Here is a 22,499-nt window from a genome sequence, read left to right as displayed (position 1 = left end):
TCCGTGTCGGGCAGCCCTCAGCACTACCGTTTCGGACAGCCCTCAGCACCACCGTTTCGGGCGGTCTTCAGCACTTCCGTGTCGGGCAGCGCTCAGCACTACCGTTTTGGGAAGATCCCGGCACCACCGTTTCGGGAAGCCCTCAGCACCACCGTTTCGGGCAGCGCTCGGCACCACCGTTTCGGGTAGCCCCCAGCACTACCGTTTCGGGCAGCCCTTAGTACTACCGTTTCGGCAGCCCTCAGCACTACCATCTCGGACAGCCCTTAGCACTATCGCTTTGGGCAGCCCTCGGTACTACCGTTTCGGGCAGCCCCCAGCACTACCGTTTCGGGCAGTCCTCAGCCCTTCCGTGTCGGGCAGCCCTCAGCACTACCGTTTCGGACAGCCCTCAGCACCACCGTTTCGGGCGGTCTTCAGCACTTCCGTGTCGGGCAGCGCTCAGCACTACCGTTTTGGGAAGATCCCGGCACCACCGTTTCGGGAAGCCCTCAGCACCACCGTTTCGGGCTACCGTTTCGGGCAGCCCTAGTACTACCGTTTCGGCAGCCCTCAGCACTACCGTCTCGGACAGCCCTTAGCACTACCACTTTGGGCAGCCCTCGGTACTACCGTTTCGGGCAGCCCCCAGCACTACCGTTTCGGGCAGTCCTCATCCCTTCCGTGTCGGGCAGCCCTCAGCACTACCGTTTCGGACAGCCCTCAGCACCACCGTTTCGGGCGGTCTTCAGCGCTTCCGTGTCGGGCAGCGCTCAGCACTACCGTTTTGGGCAGCCCTCAGTACACCGTTTCCGGAAGCCCTCAGCACCACCGTTTCGGGCAGCGCTCGGCACTACCGTTTCGGGCAGCCCTCAGCAGTACCGTTTCGGACAGCCCTCAGCACTACCGTTTCGGGAAGCCCTCAGCACTACCGTTTCGGGCAGCCCTCAGCACTACCGTTTCGGGCAACCCTCCGTACTACCGTTTCGGGCAACCCTCAGCACTACCGTTTCGAGCAGCCCTCAGCACTACCGTTTCGGGCAGCCCTCAGCACTACCGTTTCGGGCAGCCCTCAGCACTACCGTTTGGTGGTGGGGGAGCCCGGATGAGTCATTATTTTCAGTATTTTTAGTGGCATTGTCTGCGCAGACTCCGAGCATTTCTGGATTCATGTGTCTTATTTTTCAACTGTATTTTTGGGAATGGGCTTGGTTAAATGGAGTGCTCCACATAGACATCGGGTTTGAACTGAAAAGTCTCTGGAGGCCTTTCGGTGCAGAGCTGTCAGAGCAGAGCACAGTCATTTTTACGCGTGGAACGCCGGCACCATAACCAGTGTTTCTTGACTACGTTTTATTGAAGTTCGATAGCTGCTATCATAAGGGCTCCGAATTCATACTACCGAAGGAGTAGGAGCTCACGGCTCACGGCTCCTACTCCTACTCACGGCTCACGCTCAATAGCCACTTCCCCTTTATCACCACCTGCAGCCGCACCAGTCAGCCGCGGCACTGGGGTTCCGCATGCATGCGAGTATCTGTGATCACTTTCATGAAGAGTAATGTTGAAGCTTCGTGGCCCAATCTCATGCCGTCTGCGGCTGCGGGCCGGGAAGCTCCGAACACGTTTCCAGTCGTATTAAATGCAAAACGGCGTCTGTGGCAGACAACCCATCCCCAACCCGAGGGGTTAGATGACATCACACCAATCACAGACCGCTAGGGCCTGGATGGCGTCACACCAATCACGAGCTGTTCCATATTCACTTGGTGGACCGACTGGAGCCATCTCCCTTGCGATTATGGAATTTTTGGTGGCTTATTTGTAATGAGCGAACTAGAGCTGACCAAATAACGTGAAACTTATAACCTGCCTCGTGCAGTTATCACTCCACCCTTGGGACATACCAAAGTGTCTTCATTAATGATTGAGTGGCGACGAGTTTTTCGCCATACAGAAGTCGCCGCTGCTGAAGTTCAGCGGCCCCTTCTTCTGGGAGAACCGGTTTGACCGTGCCCATCGCCCTTCAAAACTCGCCTCTATCGGAGGTCATCGACCCCTTATGTGGGCAACGGGTCGACCTTTCCTCGCCGCGCCCTTAACTCCGACCTCGAGGCGGTCTTCGGCGTGGAGGCCGTCATTTCGGACGTAGAACGTGTTATTAACCAGCGTGCTACTGGTAATAAGCTCAGGGAGGAAGCCAGAGAAGAACCAGGGAGTCCGTCCACCTACTGAGCCACTGGTGTTTTGCGCTACCGGCCGATTTCGCGAGAGTTTTGTCAAAATTCTCGCAATTTGGCGGGCAGTTTTATCTCAGCGCTCGTTTAGAGACAACATCACAATGTCGTAAGTTTTGCCTTTCCTCACCGCGACGGCGTTATAACTCGTTTCTGCGTTCTGGCCCGACCAGGTGACCATGACTCCGGAGCGCGCGCGGTCAGAAGGTCAGCGAAGAGCGAGGCAGAACACTGTCAGATGGGGAGCCCGATGCATTATGAACCACCAGACTGCGAGTCGCATGGTTCTCCGACTGGCCGCGCGACAGCCTTGAGGCTGGCGCGATAAACTACGCGCGACGAAGCGGACAGCCGGAGCAGAACGTAAGCGTCAGCAATGATGGCTGATGAGCAGTCTGCAGAGATGAGCGATTGGCAAAAATGGCTGAATGGGTATCCAACTATAGGACATTTAGCGAAGAACGGCAGGCCTCGCACCATTCATGTAGGAGTGACACATACATTCTGGCTTTGATGATTGATTTCGTGCCCTGTAAATGGGAGTCATGTTCGCAAAGACGGGAGAAAGGCAGTATCGTGTGTTCTAAGTCGGTAGCAAAGCCATAACCAGCCTTGCATACTCGAAGCGCTTAAGCCCACGCGTTTGGAGCCTCGGCTGAGTCCCACCGAGTTCAGAAGGGTTTTAGTTCTTTACAAAATTACTTACAACGGAATTATGTTATTAATGGAGACGGTTCTATAGACTGTCACGGTCTTCTGAGCGCGGACAGTCAGCGGGTCAGCGGAGGACAAGGCGCGCTCGTGAGGCGTGCTGGCCATTGTGGGGGCCGCGGGCGCTTCCCAGACCGTTATTAACGAGGCCGGAGAAATCCGCCCGATGGCTGCGGCAGGCCGGCCGCCCGGCCGGGCGAAACACTGATCACAGCTCGGCGCCGAGGGCCCTTCTCAGGCCGGTAACGTCCAGTAGCCGGCTCTCCTAGTCCTGGACTCCATCAGGCCGGTAACGTCCAGGAGCCGGCTCTCCTAGTCCTGGACTCCATCAGGCGGTAACGTCCTGTAGCCGGCTCTCCTAGTCCTGGACTCCATCAGGCCGGTAACGTCCAGGAGCCGGCTCTCCTAGTCATGAATCCATCAGGCCGGTAACGTCCAGGAGCCGGCTCTCCTAGTCCTGGACTCCATCAGGCCGGTAACGTCCAGCAGCCGGTTCTCCCCGTCGTGGAGCTGTTCGTTTGGCCTGAACTTCGGCATATTCGCAAAGTAACGTAATACACGCACACACACACACACACACACACACCACACACACACACACACACAACACACACACACACACACCCACACACACACACACACACACACACACACCACACACACACACCACACACACACACACACAACACACACACACACACACACACACACACCACACACACACACCACACACACACACACACACACACACCACACACACACACACCCACACACACACCACACACACACACACACCCACACACCACCACACACACACACACACACACCACACACACCACACACACACACAACCACACACACCCCACCACACACACACCCCACACACACACACACCACACACACACACCTCACAACACCACCCACACACACACACCACACCCCCACACACACACACACACACACACACACACACACACACACACACACACACAATGTATATATAACTGCGGGGACTGTCGATACAAAAACGTCAGTCCTTGTGGCAAACTAATGCAACTTGTGTTCTTCTGCGTTCTTCTCTCGATGGGGGAGCAGCGATCGACTCTGACGCACGCGGCGAAAGGGGGGGGGGGGCTAAGTTCTTAGGAGGATATAAGTGGGTGGTGATGGTATGGTAAGGATGACGTTATGATGGTAGTGATGACGGTATGATGGTATGTATGATGATAGGTGGCAGTAGACATGAGATCATCTGGGGTATGAGGATGCTTTAGGTACCCAATGGCATGAGTGGTGACAGAGAGGCTGAAGATGCATGGTGGGAATCAACAGAGGAAGCTGGGCTCCGAGGATAAAATGAGTAGCGGTAGTTTGCTGACCGTGTCCAAGTTTGCGAACCAATTGGTGACGAAACTGGGAAAATGAAACAAATTTCCAGAAACAAGACCATGTTAAAACAGATTATCCCAGACAGACGAATTAAAAGCTCAATATAAGTCTGTCCTCGCTAACGCTTGCAGCGTGGGCCCATGTCGAAACGTTGACGTTTCGCTGTATGAGCAAGTTGAGCCATAAAATGCTGCCGAACATAGTGGCAGACCTGGTAGCCAGGCAGTGGCAGACCTGGTAGCCAGGCAGTGGCAACTGCATGGCTAGACCAGACCATGGTCCAGCCTGGCCGCCCGCTGTCGGCCAGACCGCGGTCCAGTCCTGAGGCTCTCCGGCCAGACCGCCGTCCAGTCCTGAAGCTCTCCTCCGGCCAGACCGCCGTCCAGTCCTGAGGCTCTCCGGCCAGACCGCCGTCCAGTCCTGATGGCTCTCCACCTACCGTCTCCCCGCAATCGCCTTCCGCCATTACGGTGTCGCTCCGCGGCCTCAGCCGAAATTGGCTCGTGCCTGCGGCGGCTAGAGAGGAGCTGGCGCATAGGAAGAATTAGCAATGCCGCAGCACAGGCAAGTGACAGTGGCGGTCTCGAGGGCATGCGTCAGAGCAGATGTGTTTCGACGCTCCCCCTGGCGCGCGGCGGCGGCAACGTCGCCCTCGCCCGGATGCCCGGCGCACGGGGTTGTCCTTGAGCCAGGAGGCACGGGGTCGTTGGTCGCATCGGTGGATCTTACGGGGATTCAACTCGAGGTTTGAACTTGCTTGGTTTTCCGGGCATTGTCGCTGCGCGTTGCTAAAGCTCGAAAATCCGTGATGCGGCGAAAGCGTAGCGTTGCGCGCGATGCGCAGCATCGCCGCCCGCAACGATGTTGGCAGCATTGTATGGCTCGACTTGCTCATACCAGCGAAACGTCAACGTTTTGACATGGGCCCCACGCTGCAAGCGTTAGCGAATACGACTAGTATTGAGCTTTGAATTTCGTCCGAGCAGGGATAATCTGTTGTAACCATGATCTCGTTTCTGGAAATTGTCTCATTTCCCAATTTCTTCACCAACTGGTTCACAAAAGCGTCAGTTTTGTCACCGAATCACAAATGTCCAGGATTCATCCGGGGCTTCTTACTGCTGAGAGAAACAGCGGCTTTGAGGTGAGAGGCCGAGCATCGCTGGTGTAGGTCTGTCATAGTACCCGTTGCATCTCAGACTTAGCGCACTGGTCGGTAAAAAGGCATGAAATAAAGCGCTTTTAGTTTTCATCCTATTACATATCACGTCTAATGCCTAATGTCGGCATCATGTTACCTAGCGGTCGGCTTTATGTTCGGCAATCGTGGTCGTTCAGCGGTCGGCTTTATGTCGGGAACGTCGTCGCTCAGCGGTCGGCTTTGTGCGGACGAGCAGAGCGCTGGACGGGCGTCGTGTTCCGTGCATAACGGAACGGGTTATACAAGCACTGTTGTATGAAGCGGGCCAGCTAACGGTCAGCTGTTACGGGGATCTGACGCCAGGCAGCATGCTTATATTGGCGATGTTGAATGATTTAAAGCATGATCGTCAGAAGATGCACCACAGTCGTAGTGCAAATACCACACATGAACTACGGACCGCTGCCAGTTGCCCCAAAGCTCTGTAATTCCTCGACACTAGACAGGTTTTTGTTTGATAGCGTGTTCGGCTCAACTTTGACTGCAGAGGTTACCACTCAGGGCCGCGTCGTGGATATGACGCGGGATATGACTGACTGAATGGATACCATTGGATGACTGAACGGATACCATCCAGTGTCATGTCTATATCGTTTGTTGTTTGTTTAGGTACACGCTGCTGTTACATCTTCTGATACTATGTTGCCGAAGGGTAAGTGTCTCTAGTTTTAATTCGCATGAGGGGTGTATTACCCTCTCATTACAAGAATTGTAGTTCCGCTAAATTAAGTGGGTGGGAGAAAGAGAGCTGAGCAGGCGCAAATGACGTAATTTATCACAGGAATACACCACAACACGGATTTTCGCCAGGACTCGGACCACTTTCTCCATATGATTGGAGGGGGGGCTGGAGCTCAAGGTGAGGAGAGAGAGGGCTTGAGTCTCCCAATTGAATAGGAGACCGCACCTGTTTGTCGCCTTAAGTTGCAAGTTTTTGGGAGGCTAACAAAACCTGTCACGTCCCATTTTTTTAAGATTTGATCCGAACCCTTTGAATGGATGGATTTCCGGGTTCAGAGCTCACGCTAAGCAGTGCTTGTTGTGTGAGCTTGCTGATCTCTTTTGATTTGCTGATCTTGTTGATCTTGTTGCGTCCGTGCCACACAAGGGCGTGTTTTCGCATAGTCAGCTGGGACTGAATCGTGAAAAATTTGAAACCTGTGAAACCTAAAATATTGAATCTTGAACTATCTTGCGATGACGGGGGTGCGGATCAGTGCGGAGGGGCTGAAATGCCTGCTTGTGCATTGAACGGGCATGGTGTCCTCGAGGAGGTGAGTAACTGCTCTCACGCGCTCACATTGTCTCCTTAAATGTTGCGTCAGCGGCAGCTGGTAATGTGGCCCGAGTGACTGCTCTCACGCGTTCACATGTCTCCTTAAATGTTGCGTCAGCGGCAGCTGGTAATGTGGCCCGAGTGACTGCTCTCACGCGTTCACATTGTCTCCTTAAATGTTGCGTCAGCGGCAGCTGGTAATGTGGCCCGATGACTGCTCTCACGCGTTCACATTGTCTCCTTAAATGTTGCGTCGCAGCATGGTAATGTGGCCCGAGTGACTGCTCTCACGCGCTCACATTGTCTCCTTAAATGTTGCGTCAGCGGCAAGCTGGTAATGTGGCCCGAGTGACTGCTCTCACGCGTTCACATTGTCTCCTTAAATGTTGCGTCAGCGGCAGCTGGTAATGTGGCCCGAGTGACTGCTCTCACGCGTTCACATTGTCTCCTTAAATGTTGCGTCAGCGGCAGCTGGTAATGTGGCCCGAGTGACTGCTCTCACCGTTCACATTGTCTCCTTAAATGTTGCGTCAGCGGCAGCTGGTAATGTGGCCCGAGTGACTGCTCTCACGCGTGCGTCAGCGGCAGACTGGTATGTGCCCGAGTGACTGCTCTCACGCGTTCACATGTCTCCTTAAATGTTGCGTCAGCGGCAGCTGGTAAATGCGGGCCTTTCATCTCAAATAAACGCCCTTACGCCATTGTGCGTCGTTTGCCACAATGATTGTGAAGAGTGTGCTGACAGCTCTGGATAGAGTACAGCAAACACGTTTGGAGATGTCAATGGTGCGTTTAATAATAAGCAAAGAAGTTTCATGTCATTTGTTGCATCGAATAAGTCCTTTGGGCTGGCTGCAGCTCCAGCCACGGTCTAGATTATGGGGCACTGCCTGGAAACAGCGAGGCATGGGCCAGAGACGGCCAACTGCCCCAACGAAGCCGCATTAGCATTCATATAGGAGGCTTTCCGTCTTAGCAGTGCCGCAGGGCTCCGTGCGCCAGATGTCGCATGCCCCGAGGATTGGAACCTGAGCACAGCCTCGCAGCCGGTCACGTGGTCACGTGCCCATTGCGTGCATGTTGCAAGATACGTCGCTGGAAATATTTCCACACGTTCGCGAACAAACGCTGCCCCCACCCGTCCGCCCCCAGTTTTTCAACCAAACGTGTAAGACGAGTATTTTGTGCATGACCTTTCTCCAAATTTGAGTTCTAGGTCCATAACTTTGTGGCCAAAATCCGGAAAGAAATCTGTTGGTTGTGTTTTTCAGGGAAAGGTTGAGTCATTTTTTGCACTTAAGCCCCCCCCCCCAAGTTATTTTATGAAGCAACAACTGCGCTCGACTGTTTCCCAGCCGGTGACACCCGGTGATGATTTTTCGGATTTATACGACCGACCAGACCAGCTACAGCGACATCGTGCCGGCGCGTAGTCCGTAATTCGCCCACAGTGCGAGAGCCAGTGGCTTTAGAGTATTTGCACCACGTCCGTGGTGTATTTTTAGGAGGCCATGCTTACATACCTTGGCATTTCAATAAACACAGGCAGCAGAAGCCTGGTCGTCGGCCGCGCTCGCTCAGGGCCACAGGCCGCGCACAGGTAGCGGAACCCCGGTCGTCGGCCGCGCTCGCCCTGGGACAGAGGCCGCGCGCGGAGCGACACGGAAACGCCCAATTATAGGCTTTTCAGACCGTGGCCGGGTGATGCGCATGCGCGATGTGGGGACAGGTGAATGACCTAAAACGGCTCGTTACGGACTTGAACCATGTACATCGTGGGGGCGACTATTCTGAGCACTCTGGGCTCTGACCTCTCGTGGGTAGCTTCCGGGAGAGGGCGTGAGAGCAGGCGGGCAGGGCTAGGAGCACTGCGATCCTCCCTGAGTTGGGTCCTTTAAAGCTGCCCAGACTGCTTCACGTTGAATTTGCTTCTTACGGACTCGCGTGTTGGCTGTTGGATCACTGTAACTGCTTCGCTTGTTGGTACAATGCCTGCCTGTTAGCGCCTTTCAGAGCGTGGAAGTAAAGCGGCGAAGCGTAAATGGCATCAGCAGTAAACCTCCAGACCGGCTTCACTCGACAGTAAACCTCCAGACTGGCTTCACTCGCCAGTAAACCGCCCGACTGGCTTCACTCGGCAGCAAACCTCCAGACCGGCTTCACTCGACAGTAAGCATCCAGTCCGGCTTCATTCGGCAGTAAACCTTCAGACCGGCTTCACTCTGCAGTAAACCTCCAGACTGGCTTTACTCGGCAGTAAACCTCCAGGCCGGCTTCACTCGGCAGTAAACCTCTAGACCGGCTTCACTCGGTCAGGCGTGTCCTGACGTGCACTGCACATACGCGGTGAGGCGATGCCTCCCCCTGATGCTCCGTGGGGGGGGGGGGGGCTGCTCCGCAGTGACCGCTAAATGCCCCTGATGGGACTGTCCACCCTATCCTCATGGCAAGCGGGGCGAGAGATTGAGTCGCGGCGGGTAGTCGAGTGCGCCCACTAGGTGTGGCGGCGATTCGGCGATGACAGCTGGCGCGTCACGCCAGTCGACGACGTCACAAATGTACAGCAGATGGGGGGCAGGGCCGCACCACGTCTCTGTGGTCTGACGTCACCTGACGTTTAGCACGGCCGCTGCCACCGGTCGCAGGGCATGCCTGTCAAAAGCGATTATGTTGGACAATCTGTGAACTACTATTTCATCGGACTCTCACTCATCGAGCGCAGCGGAAAAAGTAGAAAACGCACTGTGACGAGAAACAGACGTGTGATCTATGAGCGTGACTCAAACCTCGCGAGGCCGTGAACGCATTATAACATCTGTCTCCCGCACGTCACAAACGCGGTGGAATATGACAGCTGCGTGGACACCACCTCACAAGCAGTAACCGTGGTTGCCAGGAGACGCCGTGGAGAAATAAGTGCCGCTAGCTGAAGCACTCAGGGTTTTTAGTACACGCTTCTTGCGCCGGCGGCCGAAGCAGACTCAACGGGGCAGCGATCGGTATGTATTTTGGACTGTACTGGTGTTCTTTATCTCAGAATCGTGTTCTTTGAAAGTCGAAAATCAGCAAATCAGCACTAATCGTTTTCAAGCGCCCGGCCTCAGCATCCCGATGCTACGGCTGCAATCCACCGATTCCATTCCATGTCATTCTATTCCATTGACAGCTGACCCAGTTCACGAATGAAGTTATTTGTGAAGTCCACGAATTGTTATTTGGCAATTGTCAGCGCATCACGTATGCGTTTTCTCCTCACATGTCCTGCCTGGTCCAGCCGGGCTTTCTTTTAGGAAAGAGGAGCACAATGCATTTTGGTTGCATGTTTGAATGCCTAGCTCAAAGCTTTTTTTGCTCCGTTTGTAGTGAAATAGCAGCAGTTTCTCGTTTGCATGTTTCTTGCATGCCAGAATAACTGAAATGATTTCAGCGGACATTTGGACGTTACATTTGACTCGCACTTCTGCGAGCAAGCCGCCTTCGATCCAGAGTTGAGCACCATGCACATTATGCATCACACTTCTTATTATGACGTCAAGTGCTTTTGACACGCGTCTGACACGTGTAAAGAAATGTCTTTGTGCACAGTTATCCATGTGAACAGGCCGTTAGTGCCTCTTTCGTACAAGCGTTGCTAAGCAACGTTCGTAAACAAATCGACCGATGGTGCTGACGGAAGACAGTGTACCGTGTTCAAGGTGTTGTTTTAGGCTCGTTCGTCGCACAGTAATAAATTTAGATGCCGTAAAAATACCAAAACGTAAACATTTTTGTTTCGTGTTAACGTAAGTCAATACCCATATTCTGTTGTCTTTTTGCGTGCAATGGTAGCACATGCAACCATCGGTCATCGTCATTGTTTACCGTCGGGCTCTGTATGTTTTTCGTGGGTTAGCTCCCAGAGCATTTATCTGCAAAAGTAAGGCCAGTCCCAGCGGATAACGCACTACGTATGTGTATATCAGATGTTAACGATGGCTTTACACAAGAGAACTGCTAGAGAAGAAAATAAGTCCGGACGTTGCCCGACCGATTTTTTTCCGGTTTAATGATACGTGCTTAGTATAGCTTTTTGGCCACTGCCGTTTTTAAGGGCGCTATTTCGAAATGAAATGTGTTTTCTTGTTATTTGTCTGACCTTCACGAGTGATATCACAGTCCTAGGAAAAACCTGTGACCTTCTATGCCATGTCAATCAACGAATGAAACTGGATTTTCAGATCGCTAGCCACCATAATGAGGTCGGGAGCTCGGACCTGGTGTTAACATATGGGTAGCAGGTACGTGAATGACCACGAGTCAAGCATCCGACGACTCCCCTGTTACCAACTGACGACGGCAGGTGGAGTCATTTGGTGAGCAGGTACGTGAGTGACCAAGCGTCAAGCATCCGAAGATTCTCCTGTGACCAACTGACGACGGCAGATGGAGTCATTTGGGGAAAGTAAGCGTGCAAATTAACGGCCTCACGTCCCCAAACGTTCGCGCAGCCGTGCCTTTGTTTTATGCGTAACGTTATGTGATGGAGGTGCCGACATCGGCTGTCGCCGTTGTAAAATATTGAGTCTTACATGTGTGTCTGTCTCGATTTTAAGGACTTCCACGGAATATGTGTATTTGACGTTCCTGTACGTAATATATGTACGTACGTAATAGTGTCGTTAGTGTCAATGTTGTCGTTTGCTAATTGGGCGTGACGGCTTCACCATTTAACTTTTTAATATCCCTTGTTCTAAGCTCATTGGCATTTTCAGAAACTGTGATGTTTCGCTCACTCGACGCAAATACATGAGCTTCTGAATTATCACACCGGAGACAATGACGGAAATGTTCATTCTTCCAGGTAAGCCACATGCGTTTTATGCATATCACAAAAACAGCATGCATACATCTCCGCACGGCACACCTTTGCACGGGGCGTGGTTGCACGTCCCCTCTATTTCAAACCATCTCTTCTCGTGCGGATGGCGTGGTCACTAAGCACTCCATGGCGAGTCTATTACCCAGCGGGGTAACTTTGGACCACTGCATAACGCCCAGCGCCGGTCCGAGCCACGGAGAGACCCAGACGGCGTCCACGAGTGTGCCTCCCCGCGAGCCTCTTATGCAGACTCCTTTCCAATGGCTGGGTTGGGAATGGCTCAGACTGCTAATGCAAGGATTTTCGGGGATATGATGTGCAAGCATATGATCGCGGTGCAAGGAAAGAGGACACTTGGGGCGTGCATAATTTGAGGACACTTGGGGCGTGCATAATTTGGCCTTGCGATGGCACGAAGAGTCACAGGGAAGAGCACACGGGAAAGAGCTTCCGGTACCTGCCGGACAGTGAGAGACAACCCGGACATCGGGACGGGCATTCTTGACTCGAGCCATCTGAAGCTGTGGAGCACTCCCGCGTGCATATCATACCAACCGAATTTGTAAACGATGGCACTTCCATCTCGCTGCAACCGGCCATCTGGCTCAAATTTCTACAGATGTCCGATTCTTTTGCGATGGGTGGCTGCTGTGTTACTACGTCATCAGCAGTTGGCGGTGTTTTTCAGATGATCCGCCCGACATCAAGCCCGACCCGGACTCATTGACGGCACTGGCCGGCAGCGCCCTGGTCGACAATCCTCGTGCGTACGCTCCCTCTCAGGCTGGCATTTTCCACATTTACATTGGCCCTGCCCGTATGCATAGCACGAGCATACCGCTAATAGCTAATGCACAATAATACTAAGCCTTTAAAATATACCAAAATCAGCGGCGTGTGGTCCGCCTTATTCGGCACAAGCCGCGTCATACATTGCAGAACACACGGGGTGCACTACTTAACACACTTGTCACTGAACACCCATTAGTGTTACGCAGCACATGCTCACGTCCCTTGGGAGAGCGTTCAGCGACTGGTGAGTGGCGACAACTCCAACAGCAACAACCGGGTGGTCGCCCGAACCAGCAAGTTGCAAAAAAGAAATGAGGTTTCTCCTTTTTAATGTTATTCTTTGTTATTCTAATGTAATTCTGCTACACTAATGGTCCAAAAAACTGACGAACAGCGAGCGACGAGACATGTGGCATTTACGCTTCTTTATTCATTTAAGGCTCCGAAACATCCTGGCTTTAACTTCTACCATAGTTTCACCATTATTCTCCCGCAGCGGTAATGTGAAGGCCAACATTTGAGCTGTTGCTGCTTAGTCATCGAATAGGAAAAAAGAACAAACGAACTGTTGACCTAGGATAGGCGCCAAAATTTTGCACATGTGCAACTCACCATACATGTTCCTGATTTCTCCTCGTTGATGTTATGATGCTACACGATAAGAAATAAGCTGGCAAAACGGTCTACCTTCCCCAAACTCCATACAGGATCTTTCACTACGGACTTCGAGTACAGCGTGCGTGAGATAAATGTCACAGTGATTCTGTGTTCCTAACCGAATTCTTTAAAAGGGTTCCTGAAAGTGGTCGTCGTTCTTTGAGCAACTGTAACGGACTCTTAGAAAGCTCGTAATGCAGAGCGTCTCGTTTGCAGGTGACGTGCTTGATACCAAGGCTGACATCAAAACAGAGCCATGCTTCGGGGACCCTGTTTCTTCCTCACGTGAGATTGGTAAGTGTGTTTGTCACGAGCTTTTCATTTTAGAAATATGCGTGTGCCTTGATCCGCTATGGCCGTTTTGCACAAAGCCGTATAGCGTCTTGCACCACTCATCTGACAGCCAGGGGGCTGAAAAGCTGGCACACTAAGGCATCATGATGAAACTACATCAAATTCATGCAAATCGCTTTCCATCTCAAGTGCTTGTCAATGTGAAGGATATCATAACCATGTACCCAACCTATTCGATAAGTCCTGTCATCGGTGCCAACACGAGCAGACATTTGGTATGAGCGTAACAACCACCCCTCAAGCCAATATCATCTAGTGCTCCACTTAAGGCGACATTAGGTGGCGTCTTTAAGGGAATGTTCTACATCTGCCCGGGGTTTTGAACTAAAAAAAAAAACATTTTGAAGATCGTTCGCTGCAGTCCACAGCCCTGTCCTTTTTAAGACCTGTAACTCTCTAACTTTCGAGCTACATGTCCGCGAAGAATTCATGCTACTTGGGGCAGACTATTCCGAGGCCATGAAAGTCAACTGATTTGCAGCGCTGAGCAAGCTGTGTAAGTTTCAACCACGAATCACGTTTTCTGCTATATGACAAGAAACTGGGCATAGTTTTTAGATATGACGGAATTAAGACTTATTGTCGAATAACTCGGGAACAGCATAATAGCCGAGTATGTGAATACAAGTAAGCTTCTTAAACACACGGCTAAATACGCAAGAACATTATGCAAAAGGGTCAAAACAGGAGTGCATACCGATATTTGGCTCAGCGAACACTTCCAGCACGGCACTGCCATCTCTCGGCGAGTTTGAAGTACTAAAAGTGAGTGCAAAGATAAAAAGTTCGCACGGCTTGTTTGGTAGCATCTCAACGTCAGACAAGCCTTCCACGGCGCAATCAAATAATGTCGTATTGAGCAGCGTAGCTACTAATAAAGGAATTGTGTTGTCTAGATCGGTCGTTCCACACAACAGTACAACAATTTGTTATAACCGAGCTCAATTGATCGTATACGATGCTTTCTTTAATATCTTCAAATGTGGAACATTCCCTTTACCCTTGCTTTGATTCGCCGCTTTTGATGACGCGGACTGGTATTGGGACAACCCCCCCCCCCCTGACGTTTTGAAACTGATAAGGATAAAGGTTAGCAGAAAACACTAATGGATTGGTCTCATTGAGATCTGACGGTTGTTGCTGGGCTGTATGTTGTTAGTTCAATAACTGACCCCCCATTATGGCATGTCAAACTACGAATTTTCCAGAAAGTCACGCTTTTAAGCTTTACATACTTTAATCTAAAGCTAAAATTTATATCATACCTATGAAACAATGAATGGTGCTTACACGGATCATCAAGAGGCGTGTTTCGGGTTTAATTCTGAGTAAGGTTAGCGTTTGATTTTTAGTACTTATCTGAGTACAAAAATGGTGTATATCTTTGTGTTTTGAGCATCCATTTATGATATGTGGCTCCCTTAGTGTAGCAGTGTCAGCCCGTCGCGCGCGCTCCGTTGCCTCATCGGTGTTTGGTGTCAAAACACATGTAAAGATGCCTCATAGGCTACTGAAAATTTGGGCGCGAGTGTGCCACGTACTGGATAGGTATGCTCAAAAACACTAGGGAAGGGGGGTTGTATCAGTCCCATAGCAGGGCGAAGGTTAGACCGACATTTGGTGGCCCATTAACCTGGCATCATGATTGGCCATTCATTAAAATATCACAGTTTGCTGACGCACATCGGGCACATATTGCGTTAGACTGGAGCGATGTCGGGGAAGGTCAAAGGTGTTAAGTGCAGGTCAGCCAAGTACCCAGCGACGACACGCCGACGCTGTTCCGAGCCTTTGAGGCCGATCGCCGCTATGTTTTCCAGTTATCCGTCTAGGAACAGCCTTTGTACAGAACAGTCGCACTCCAAATTGGTCCCGGAAAGTCTGGAAACCCTGAATCGAGTCCACGACCAAGAAAGCAAGCGGATGTGGGGGGGGGGGGGAAATGTTCGAATACCTTTGTGGAAAAGAGGCTCCTTTTTTGCTTCCCAAAAGCTAGAAAATGCTCGAGCACTCAAGAATGGCTCTGTAATGAGCGTTCTATTCCTACGGTATTTCGTTTATGTCAGGTCAGGGCCCAGAACCGATGGCTTGGTGCAAGTGGCCAGGTATAAGCGCCTTATCCGTACTAGCAATACAATCCGTATCCGTAAAGGCTAATTCGTATCCGTAAGCGGCTAATTAAGCACGAGCATGTGTTTCGGCCTTACAATGCAGATGGTAGTGTTTATACCAGTGTGTCCGCCTGAAGGGATCGATAGGATCGAAGGGTACGGGGATATTTGTGAAAGCATATCCCATCGAATTCCACATCGTTGCAAATATCAGCTCGTCTGGCCCCAACATAGACGAGCAGCTAATAACGATGGTGTGGATGATGTATGCAACTACAGAACCAAGGCTAGGCTGTACCTATGAGCAGCTACACGCCTGGATCCTAAGAAGCATGCGGATTCCATGCGGTCCTGGGGAAAAAGGACCCAAGTCCAGCACCCTGGCATCCGTTTTTGGACCCAGGCACAGACCCAGGCACAAAAGCTTCATCACGACGCCGGTCCAGGAGCATAGCTAAAGGCACGTGCCATTAAGCCAAGAGGGACGGGACGCATGTAAGGCTGTGAACCACTCCGGTCATCCGCATGTATCTCCTGAACTGCACTGGCGGAACTGGCGGCACCCATTCAGCGCTTCCCCGGGCCCCGCGTCTGTGCTGGCCTCGCACGCTCGGGTGGCGGCCAGCGGCCAGCGCTCCGGGTTAGACACCGGGCGACGAGCTGTCTTCCCGCCTCCATCATAGGGCCATGCAGTGTGATTATAACGCCGATCATGACATGCCGTGACATGCTCAAAGTCTGGTCACTGGGTGTTATTCAGTTATCCGTACCAGTCACTGGCAAACATAGTCTTACTCGCGCATTCTCCTTCCGCTGTGCACATACACACAGAGTACATGGTATGTGTGCATACACGAAGTGTACACATGTACATACATATGTACACATACATGGTATGGGTACATATACACATACACACAAAGTACTACACATACACGGTACATGTTCACAATGACCGCTGGTATCGCGCATTGTAAACAGAACATGTCTCGATTGCATGACACAATCCACTCCAAAATTTACGCGCTCGTGGTTTTGAACGCTTAGCGATAGTGTTAACTTTTAAAGCCAGAAGTTGAAATGTTTTTATAAAGTTTAGCTGGCCGCACATGCAATACATGAACCTTGGCGCGAATCGGCTGCGTAAATGGTGCACCACATGGTGCACCACATGAATTCATAGCGTGTACATTGTTTACAAACTGACAAAGTTCTGAACAAAGCGGGACTGATCAGAATATTAACGCAACGGAAAGAAAGTGTATTACAAAGTTCATGTCCAACGCCGGGAACGAAAAAAGATTATTTCAGATTTCACCGTGCGGCAAACTGCAACGCCTATTATCTCCCGGCCCCCACCACTAGTTTGCATGTCGCAGAAGGATAGGTGTCAGGGGCGGTGCCGGGGATGAAAATGGGGAGGAAAAGCAACGGTTATTATTATTTGTAAGCGTCTCAACGGTGAACTTAGCATACGTTTCATCTCATTAGCAGCGTGCACCTTCCACTCGTCATTTTGCTCCGTCCCAGCGTAGAGAATAACTGCCAGGGGCATGCGCACTAATTTGTGCTGTTGGGTGAGAAAGATGTCACTAACGTCTAGCTAAAAAATGGTTGAGTGAAAACGATAGCACTTGAAAATTAGCACGTGCCAACAATCACCTTCTAAATGACGCCAGTTGGGACATGGGGACGCATGTTACCCCGTGACTAGTGCTTCCGACAGGACAAACGCACAGTAAAGTGCTCGAAAGGATTATTTGCAAAAGCGTTTTCCTGGTGAAACTGTATGGAGTGTTTGACACGATGGACAGGCTGCCTGCTATGCTTAAGAACCATTGGAATGCCACGCACGAAAATCTGAGCTGATTTGTAACGTAAGACCTAAGTTTCGTCCTGAAGAACCTTTTGCATGCTTTACAACACCTGCTACTGACCAAGGAAGTGCCATTCCCAACCGGCCAAAATGGCATGATGGTCGCACCGCACGCCGCCGTGTTCACAAAGACGGCCCGTTTCCAGGTGGAGACGCGCTTCAGTCCAGTCCCTGGACTTGCCGATGCTCCAGGAAAGCACATCTAGTGCTGTACAGGAGCAGTAGAGATCAGCGGAGTGATGAGGATGGCGTTGGTTCTCAGCAGCCCTGCTGTTTTAAAGCTGAAGAGAACGAAGTGACACTCCGAGACGGCAGTCCATCCCGCGTGAAGAGTGAAGAGCACCCGACGGTCTCTGCTGTTGACGGCGAGTCCTCGAGCCGGGAAGACGCGTCTGGTTTGCATGTGCAGATCTTAATGAGCCACAAGCCGATTATCTGTTCCGTGTGTGGGAAGTCTTTCAAAAAGAGGAGGTACCTGCTGGCACATGCCCGCACGCACAAAGCCACACAGCCCTTCAGCTGCAACATCTGCGGCAGGCTGTTTAGTCATAAGGGCGCGTGGAATATGCATGCCCTCATCCACACGGGGGAGAGGCCTTTCGTGTGCCGCGTGTGCGGAAAGGCTTTCAACCGCAAGGCGAGCGTAATCGATCACACGCGAATTCACACCGGAGAAAAGCCATTCGTGTGTGAAGCCTGTGGCAAAGCTTTCCGCACAAGTCGCGACCTGAATCATCACGTAAGGAATCACTCTGGATTGAAGCCGTTTCGCTGCGACTACTGCTGCCGCCTGTTCAGTCGCTTTGCTGATATGGTAGAGCACAGCTGCATCTACGACGGCGAGAGGCCGTTCAGATGTGGTCTTTGCGGCAAGTCTTTCCGTGACAGGCAAAGGGTCAAGTTTCACAAACGTAGCCACATGGTGGAGAAACTTTTCATTTGCGATGTTTGTGGAAAGGAGTGCAAGGACAAAAGTGTCTGGAAAGTGCATGTCCGCACTCACACGGGCGAGAGGCCGTACAGCTGCGGCACGTGCGGCAAGTTCTTCAGCACCACCAGCGCTGTTCGCAAACACAGCATCATCCACACCGCGGAGAGACCGTTCAGCTGCGACGTCTGCGGAAAATCGTTCAACCGTAAAAGCATCATGACTGTACATGCCCGCACCCACACTGGAGAGAAACCGTATACGTGCATGGTGTGCTCAAGGTCGTTCAGTACGAAAGGCACGCTGAGCATGCACGTGTTGACCCACACCGGTGAGAGACGGTACAGCTGCGTCATCTGTGCGAGGTCGTTTGCCCGGAGGTCAGTATTTCTCGAACACACCCGCACTGCCAAGCACAGAATGGGACTGCTAGCAGCGGGCGGTACAAATGATGAACAGCAGCATTAAGCAAAGAGGAATGAGGGGCCATGGCACGGACTGAGAGTGTCTGTACCTGCCATGTGTTTGTGCAGTTTCGTTGCGCCTTGCCGAATCGCTATCGCGTCCGTTCGTGGTCGTTGCGCGCATTGCCTGGTGGAAATCACCCACCCGTGCCGTTTGCTGGGAGTCGTTCAGCTATCTGCTCTGCTGGTGTAAGCCTGTGTGCACTCAGCCGTTGAAGAAGCCGTCCAGCCGCCGCGTCCCGGGGGAGTCGTCCAGCCGCAGCAGCAGCAGCCTGACTGAAGTCCGCCGCGCCCCGACGCCTGAGCTGTGCGAGTCCTGCCGGTGTCGGTTCGGCTGACGTCCCGGGCGGTGACCCGGTCCGCTCCATTCCCGGGCCCCTCCCTGATGGCGCACCCCACCACATCTGCACGGGATCCAAGGCCGAATCGAACACGGCGCCCCTGAATAAAGCTTTTGCTTAAACGATATGTTCACATCTGCATGGGCAAGCGTCATCAAGGTCGCTTAAGGTTTGCAGAACGCGGTGGGCTTCGAAAAGACGCCCAGATGATCGAGTATCTTCGACCCAGATAGTTTCAGAGACTTCTACTCGTGGTCTAATGTCCTGCGTCCACCATTACGTAACGCACCATAGCACCGCCGCACTGACAACAGCTTTTCAACATTGGCCCAATGCCCCAGTCACACCTGCCCATAACAACACTTAGATCATCTAAGCTTAGTCTATACATGTCACACCTAGCACTCACTACCATTCTAAGCAGTTCGCTTGTCTCGATGTTTTTGTCTTTATATGTTCGACCAGCGCCGTTGACAACACGCCTGTCATCAGCGTCTCTGACGGACAACGATCGTGCCGTCGTCCGTCATCCGCTGTCGGGTGACCCGGCTTTGGGTCTGGTCGGCCAATGAGTCCGGTCGGTTGCAGAGGGTCGGCGGACGTTGACGTGGGTCCGGTCGGTCCCGGAGGGTCGACTGACGTTCGGTATGGTCGGCTTCGGAGAGAGAGAGAGAGAGAGAGAGAGAGAGAGAGAGAGAGAGAGAGAGAGAGAGAGAGAGAGAGAGAGAGAGAGAGAGAGAGAGAGAGAGAGAGAGAGAGAGAGAGAGAGAGAGAGAGAGAGAGAGAGAGAGAGAGAGGAGAGAGAGAGAGAGAGAGAGAGAGAGAGAGAGAGAGAGAGAGAGAGAGAGAGAGAGAGAGAGACGGTTTGCTAAGAAAAGCATCTTCGAGTATCAACTCATATAGTTCATGTGCGCAATATCCTCCCGACCCAAATTCACCATGTGTATATGCCGATCAACGCGGTGAACATTATTTGCCTACAGCCCCTCCGAAGTGGGGTGCTACCTAGTTGATAATACATCCGCAGTTAATAAGAGTGGTTATGCGCAGGATACTTAATATGCGTAGTCGTGCGCCGCAGCAAAACGTTTGGAGTGTGCTTCCACTTCGGGTATTTCTGCTGGAGATCGCTACTCGCTGCTTTGGAAGCTGATCTTTATGCATGGGAGACCCTTGCATTTGTTTTCTTAGCCTTAGGCATAGTTTCTCTTCTGTCAGCGAGGGTTTCCATGCCCAAGCGTTGTAGCACGTGTGAGCACTTTTCCGCACGGCCGAAAATGAATTTCAAGACTCTGTTCTGCACTTTCTCAATATGTTACGCCTGCTTGACAGTGAGTCCCGGATGAAAAACCGGCGCGCAATATTCTAGCAGTGGTCGAATGTAAGTCACGTAAACTGGAACAAGCTGCTCCTGTGGTGGATGACATTTCTTTATTTTGCGGTGCATATATGGGTCTTTCGATCATTTGGTTGCAATCTCATCCACACGTGCTTGCTATGACATGCCATTTGATATTGTCATACCTATTAGCTTTGGTGGCAATTAGCAGGCTTTTTCTTGCGCCCTGGTGTGCGGTGGTGCTGATGGTTTCTTGGCTGTGAAAAAATTGCATGACTTGACACTTGTCGGTGTCATCATCACAAATGTTATCTTGTTTGCTGTTGTCCAATTACTTATTACGAGTGTGCTTTTACAGCTGGCATTGCTGATCTACTTCATCAATTATCAACAGACACTTCTGATATATGGTAAGATCGTTTATATCATTCAGTCTGTTCTTAATATCATGAGCAGCACCGTTAAGCTTATCCAGGAAGGCGACTGGGCCAACTGGGGTGCCTGCAGCGTCGCATGGCATCTTCTCCATTGACTCATGGTCCCTCTGGCATCTTGACCAGCTGCTGTCGGTCATGCAAGAATGAACATAGGCACTTTGCGTACCCGAAACGAAGTCCCATTGCGGCCGTGTTCTGGATAACCTTTGTGTGATCAATAAGGTCAAATCTCTTCTTAAGATCGTACGTAAACAAACAATCGTTTGGTTCGTTTAGCTCCGCCAACAAATTATACAACTTAATTATATAGCGTGAGGCTGAGACACCTTTCCTATTTCTGTATTGGCACTTGTCTGCCTGGCTGTTATGTCCATCAGAATTTGTGGAGCAAATTTTGCTAGAAGTCGGTGTGAGGCCTAGTTCAGGGTCGCAGATCTCCCGGCGACTTCCGCGACATTTTTCTTTCACACAGGTGTGAAAGCAGCTCGCTTTGACACCAATGACACGTACCCTTTATGCAATCACCGCTGAAAAATGTGGGTAGGTGGTACTGCCAGCTCTACAGAAAATTCGTTTAGTAGGCGCACTGGAAGTTGTCCAGTGGGTGCAGCCACATTTTTTTAATGCCGTAGCTGAAAGGAAGCTTGGCCATGGCTGTGTCTCGAATAGAATGTCGCTGGTAGGCAGATAGCAGGGAAGCTCTTCTGTGCGCAGCGGTCCATAAGTTGTGTAGATTTTTGAGAAAAAACTGATAAACTAGTTCCGCTTTTAACTCATCGTCATTGGTTTCCGCAAGACCGAGGCTCCTTGCTTTTTATTTGCATTTGGTTGGACTGGCTTCTTGCCCGTATGAACGCCCTCTATGGTCAGAAGCAATTCTTTACATTCTTCTCCTGGACCATGTCGTTTTCGCAACCGTAATTTTGAGCCCTAATTTAACTCTAGGTTTTCCGAGTATGTCCATTTGATGACGACTGTGTGCCTTATTCCACTTGGTAATCAATTGCTTCAGGTGCTTTGCTATCCACTGCGGCTCGTTCGTTTTGCATCTCTATTTAATTTCAGAGAAGTGTCTTTTCATTATCATTTTGAAGCACCAGCTCTAGTCGAGCAGCGGTCAGGTCTCTATCATTTATTGCTGTTACATATTGTCAATGGTTGCGGCAAATCCATGAGCGAAAACTTCTGATGGATCAGTCATTCAAAGGCTATTCAAAGCAATAAACTTGAGAGTTTTCTACTTCTTTTGCAGCCAACCATACTACAGTTTTGTGGTCTACCGTGACAATGGTCATAGGTTAAGTGATGCACTTGGAGAATCAAAATCAGTCAGTATCTTGTCCAGTACGGCTGAACCTCTTGTGGGCTCCCAACTATTTGCGGGAGACACAGTTGGTGAGCTAACAATTACGCCTCACGTGTTTTGTTAAAGTCTGCTATCAAGACAGCTTTTGCTCTTCGCCTTCAGGATTGAACATGATCAAGTGTTTGCAGGCGGTGGTCACAGCGCATTTGTCGGCGACAGACTCAGGCATCAGGAGGAAAGTAG

General features: G+C 51.3%; 2 protein-coding genes across 2 annotated transcripts in view; one reads left to right on the top strand and one right to left on the bottom strand.

Moving 5' to 3' along the window:
* Positions 1-11,547: 11,547 nt before the first annotated feature.
* On the top strand, positions 11,548-18,837 carry LOC119111731 (zinc finger protein OZF). The gene is made up of 4 exons (XM_037235573.1): positions 11,548-11,633; positions 12,340-12,414; positions 13,317-13,394; positions 17,588-18,837. The coding sequence occupies exons 1-4, from the start codon at positions 11,609-11,611 to the stop codon at positions 18,835-18,837; spliced, it is 1,428 nt and encodes a 475-aa protein (XP_037091468.1). The 5' UTR covers positions 11,548-11,608.
* A 2,687-nt stretch (positions 18,838-21,524) lies between these two features.
* LOC119111624 (uncharacterized) overlaps positions 21,525-22,499 on the bottom strand; it is a 5,410-nt gene continuing 4,435 nt past the window's right edge. Inside the window, exon 5 of the mRNA XM_037235467.1 lies at positions 21,525-21,582. Coding sequence (XP_037091362.1) covers positions 21,525-21,582 — 58 coding nt within the window. The remainder of the gene's footprint in view (positions 21,583-22,499) is intronic.

Source organism: Pollicipes pollicipes, unplaced genomic scaffold (genome assembly GCF_011947565.3).
Source record: "Pollicipes pollicipes isolate AB1234 unplaced genomic scaffold, Ppol_2.1 Scaffold_1600;HRSCAF=1878_pilon_pilon_pilon, whole genome shotgun sequence".
In the NCBI taxonomy this organism is placed as follows: Eukaryota; Metazoa; Arthropoda; class Thecostraca; order Pollicipedomorpha; family Pollicipedidae; genus Pollicipes; species Pollicipes pollicipes.
This window is presented reverse-complemented; position numbering and strand designations above follow the sequence as displayed.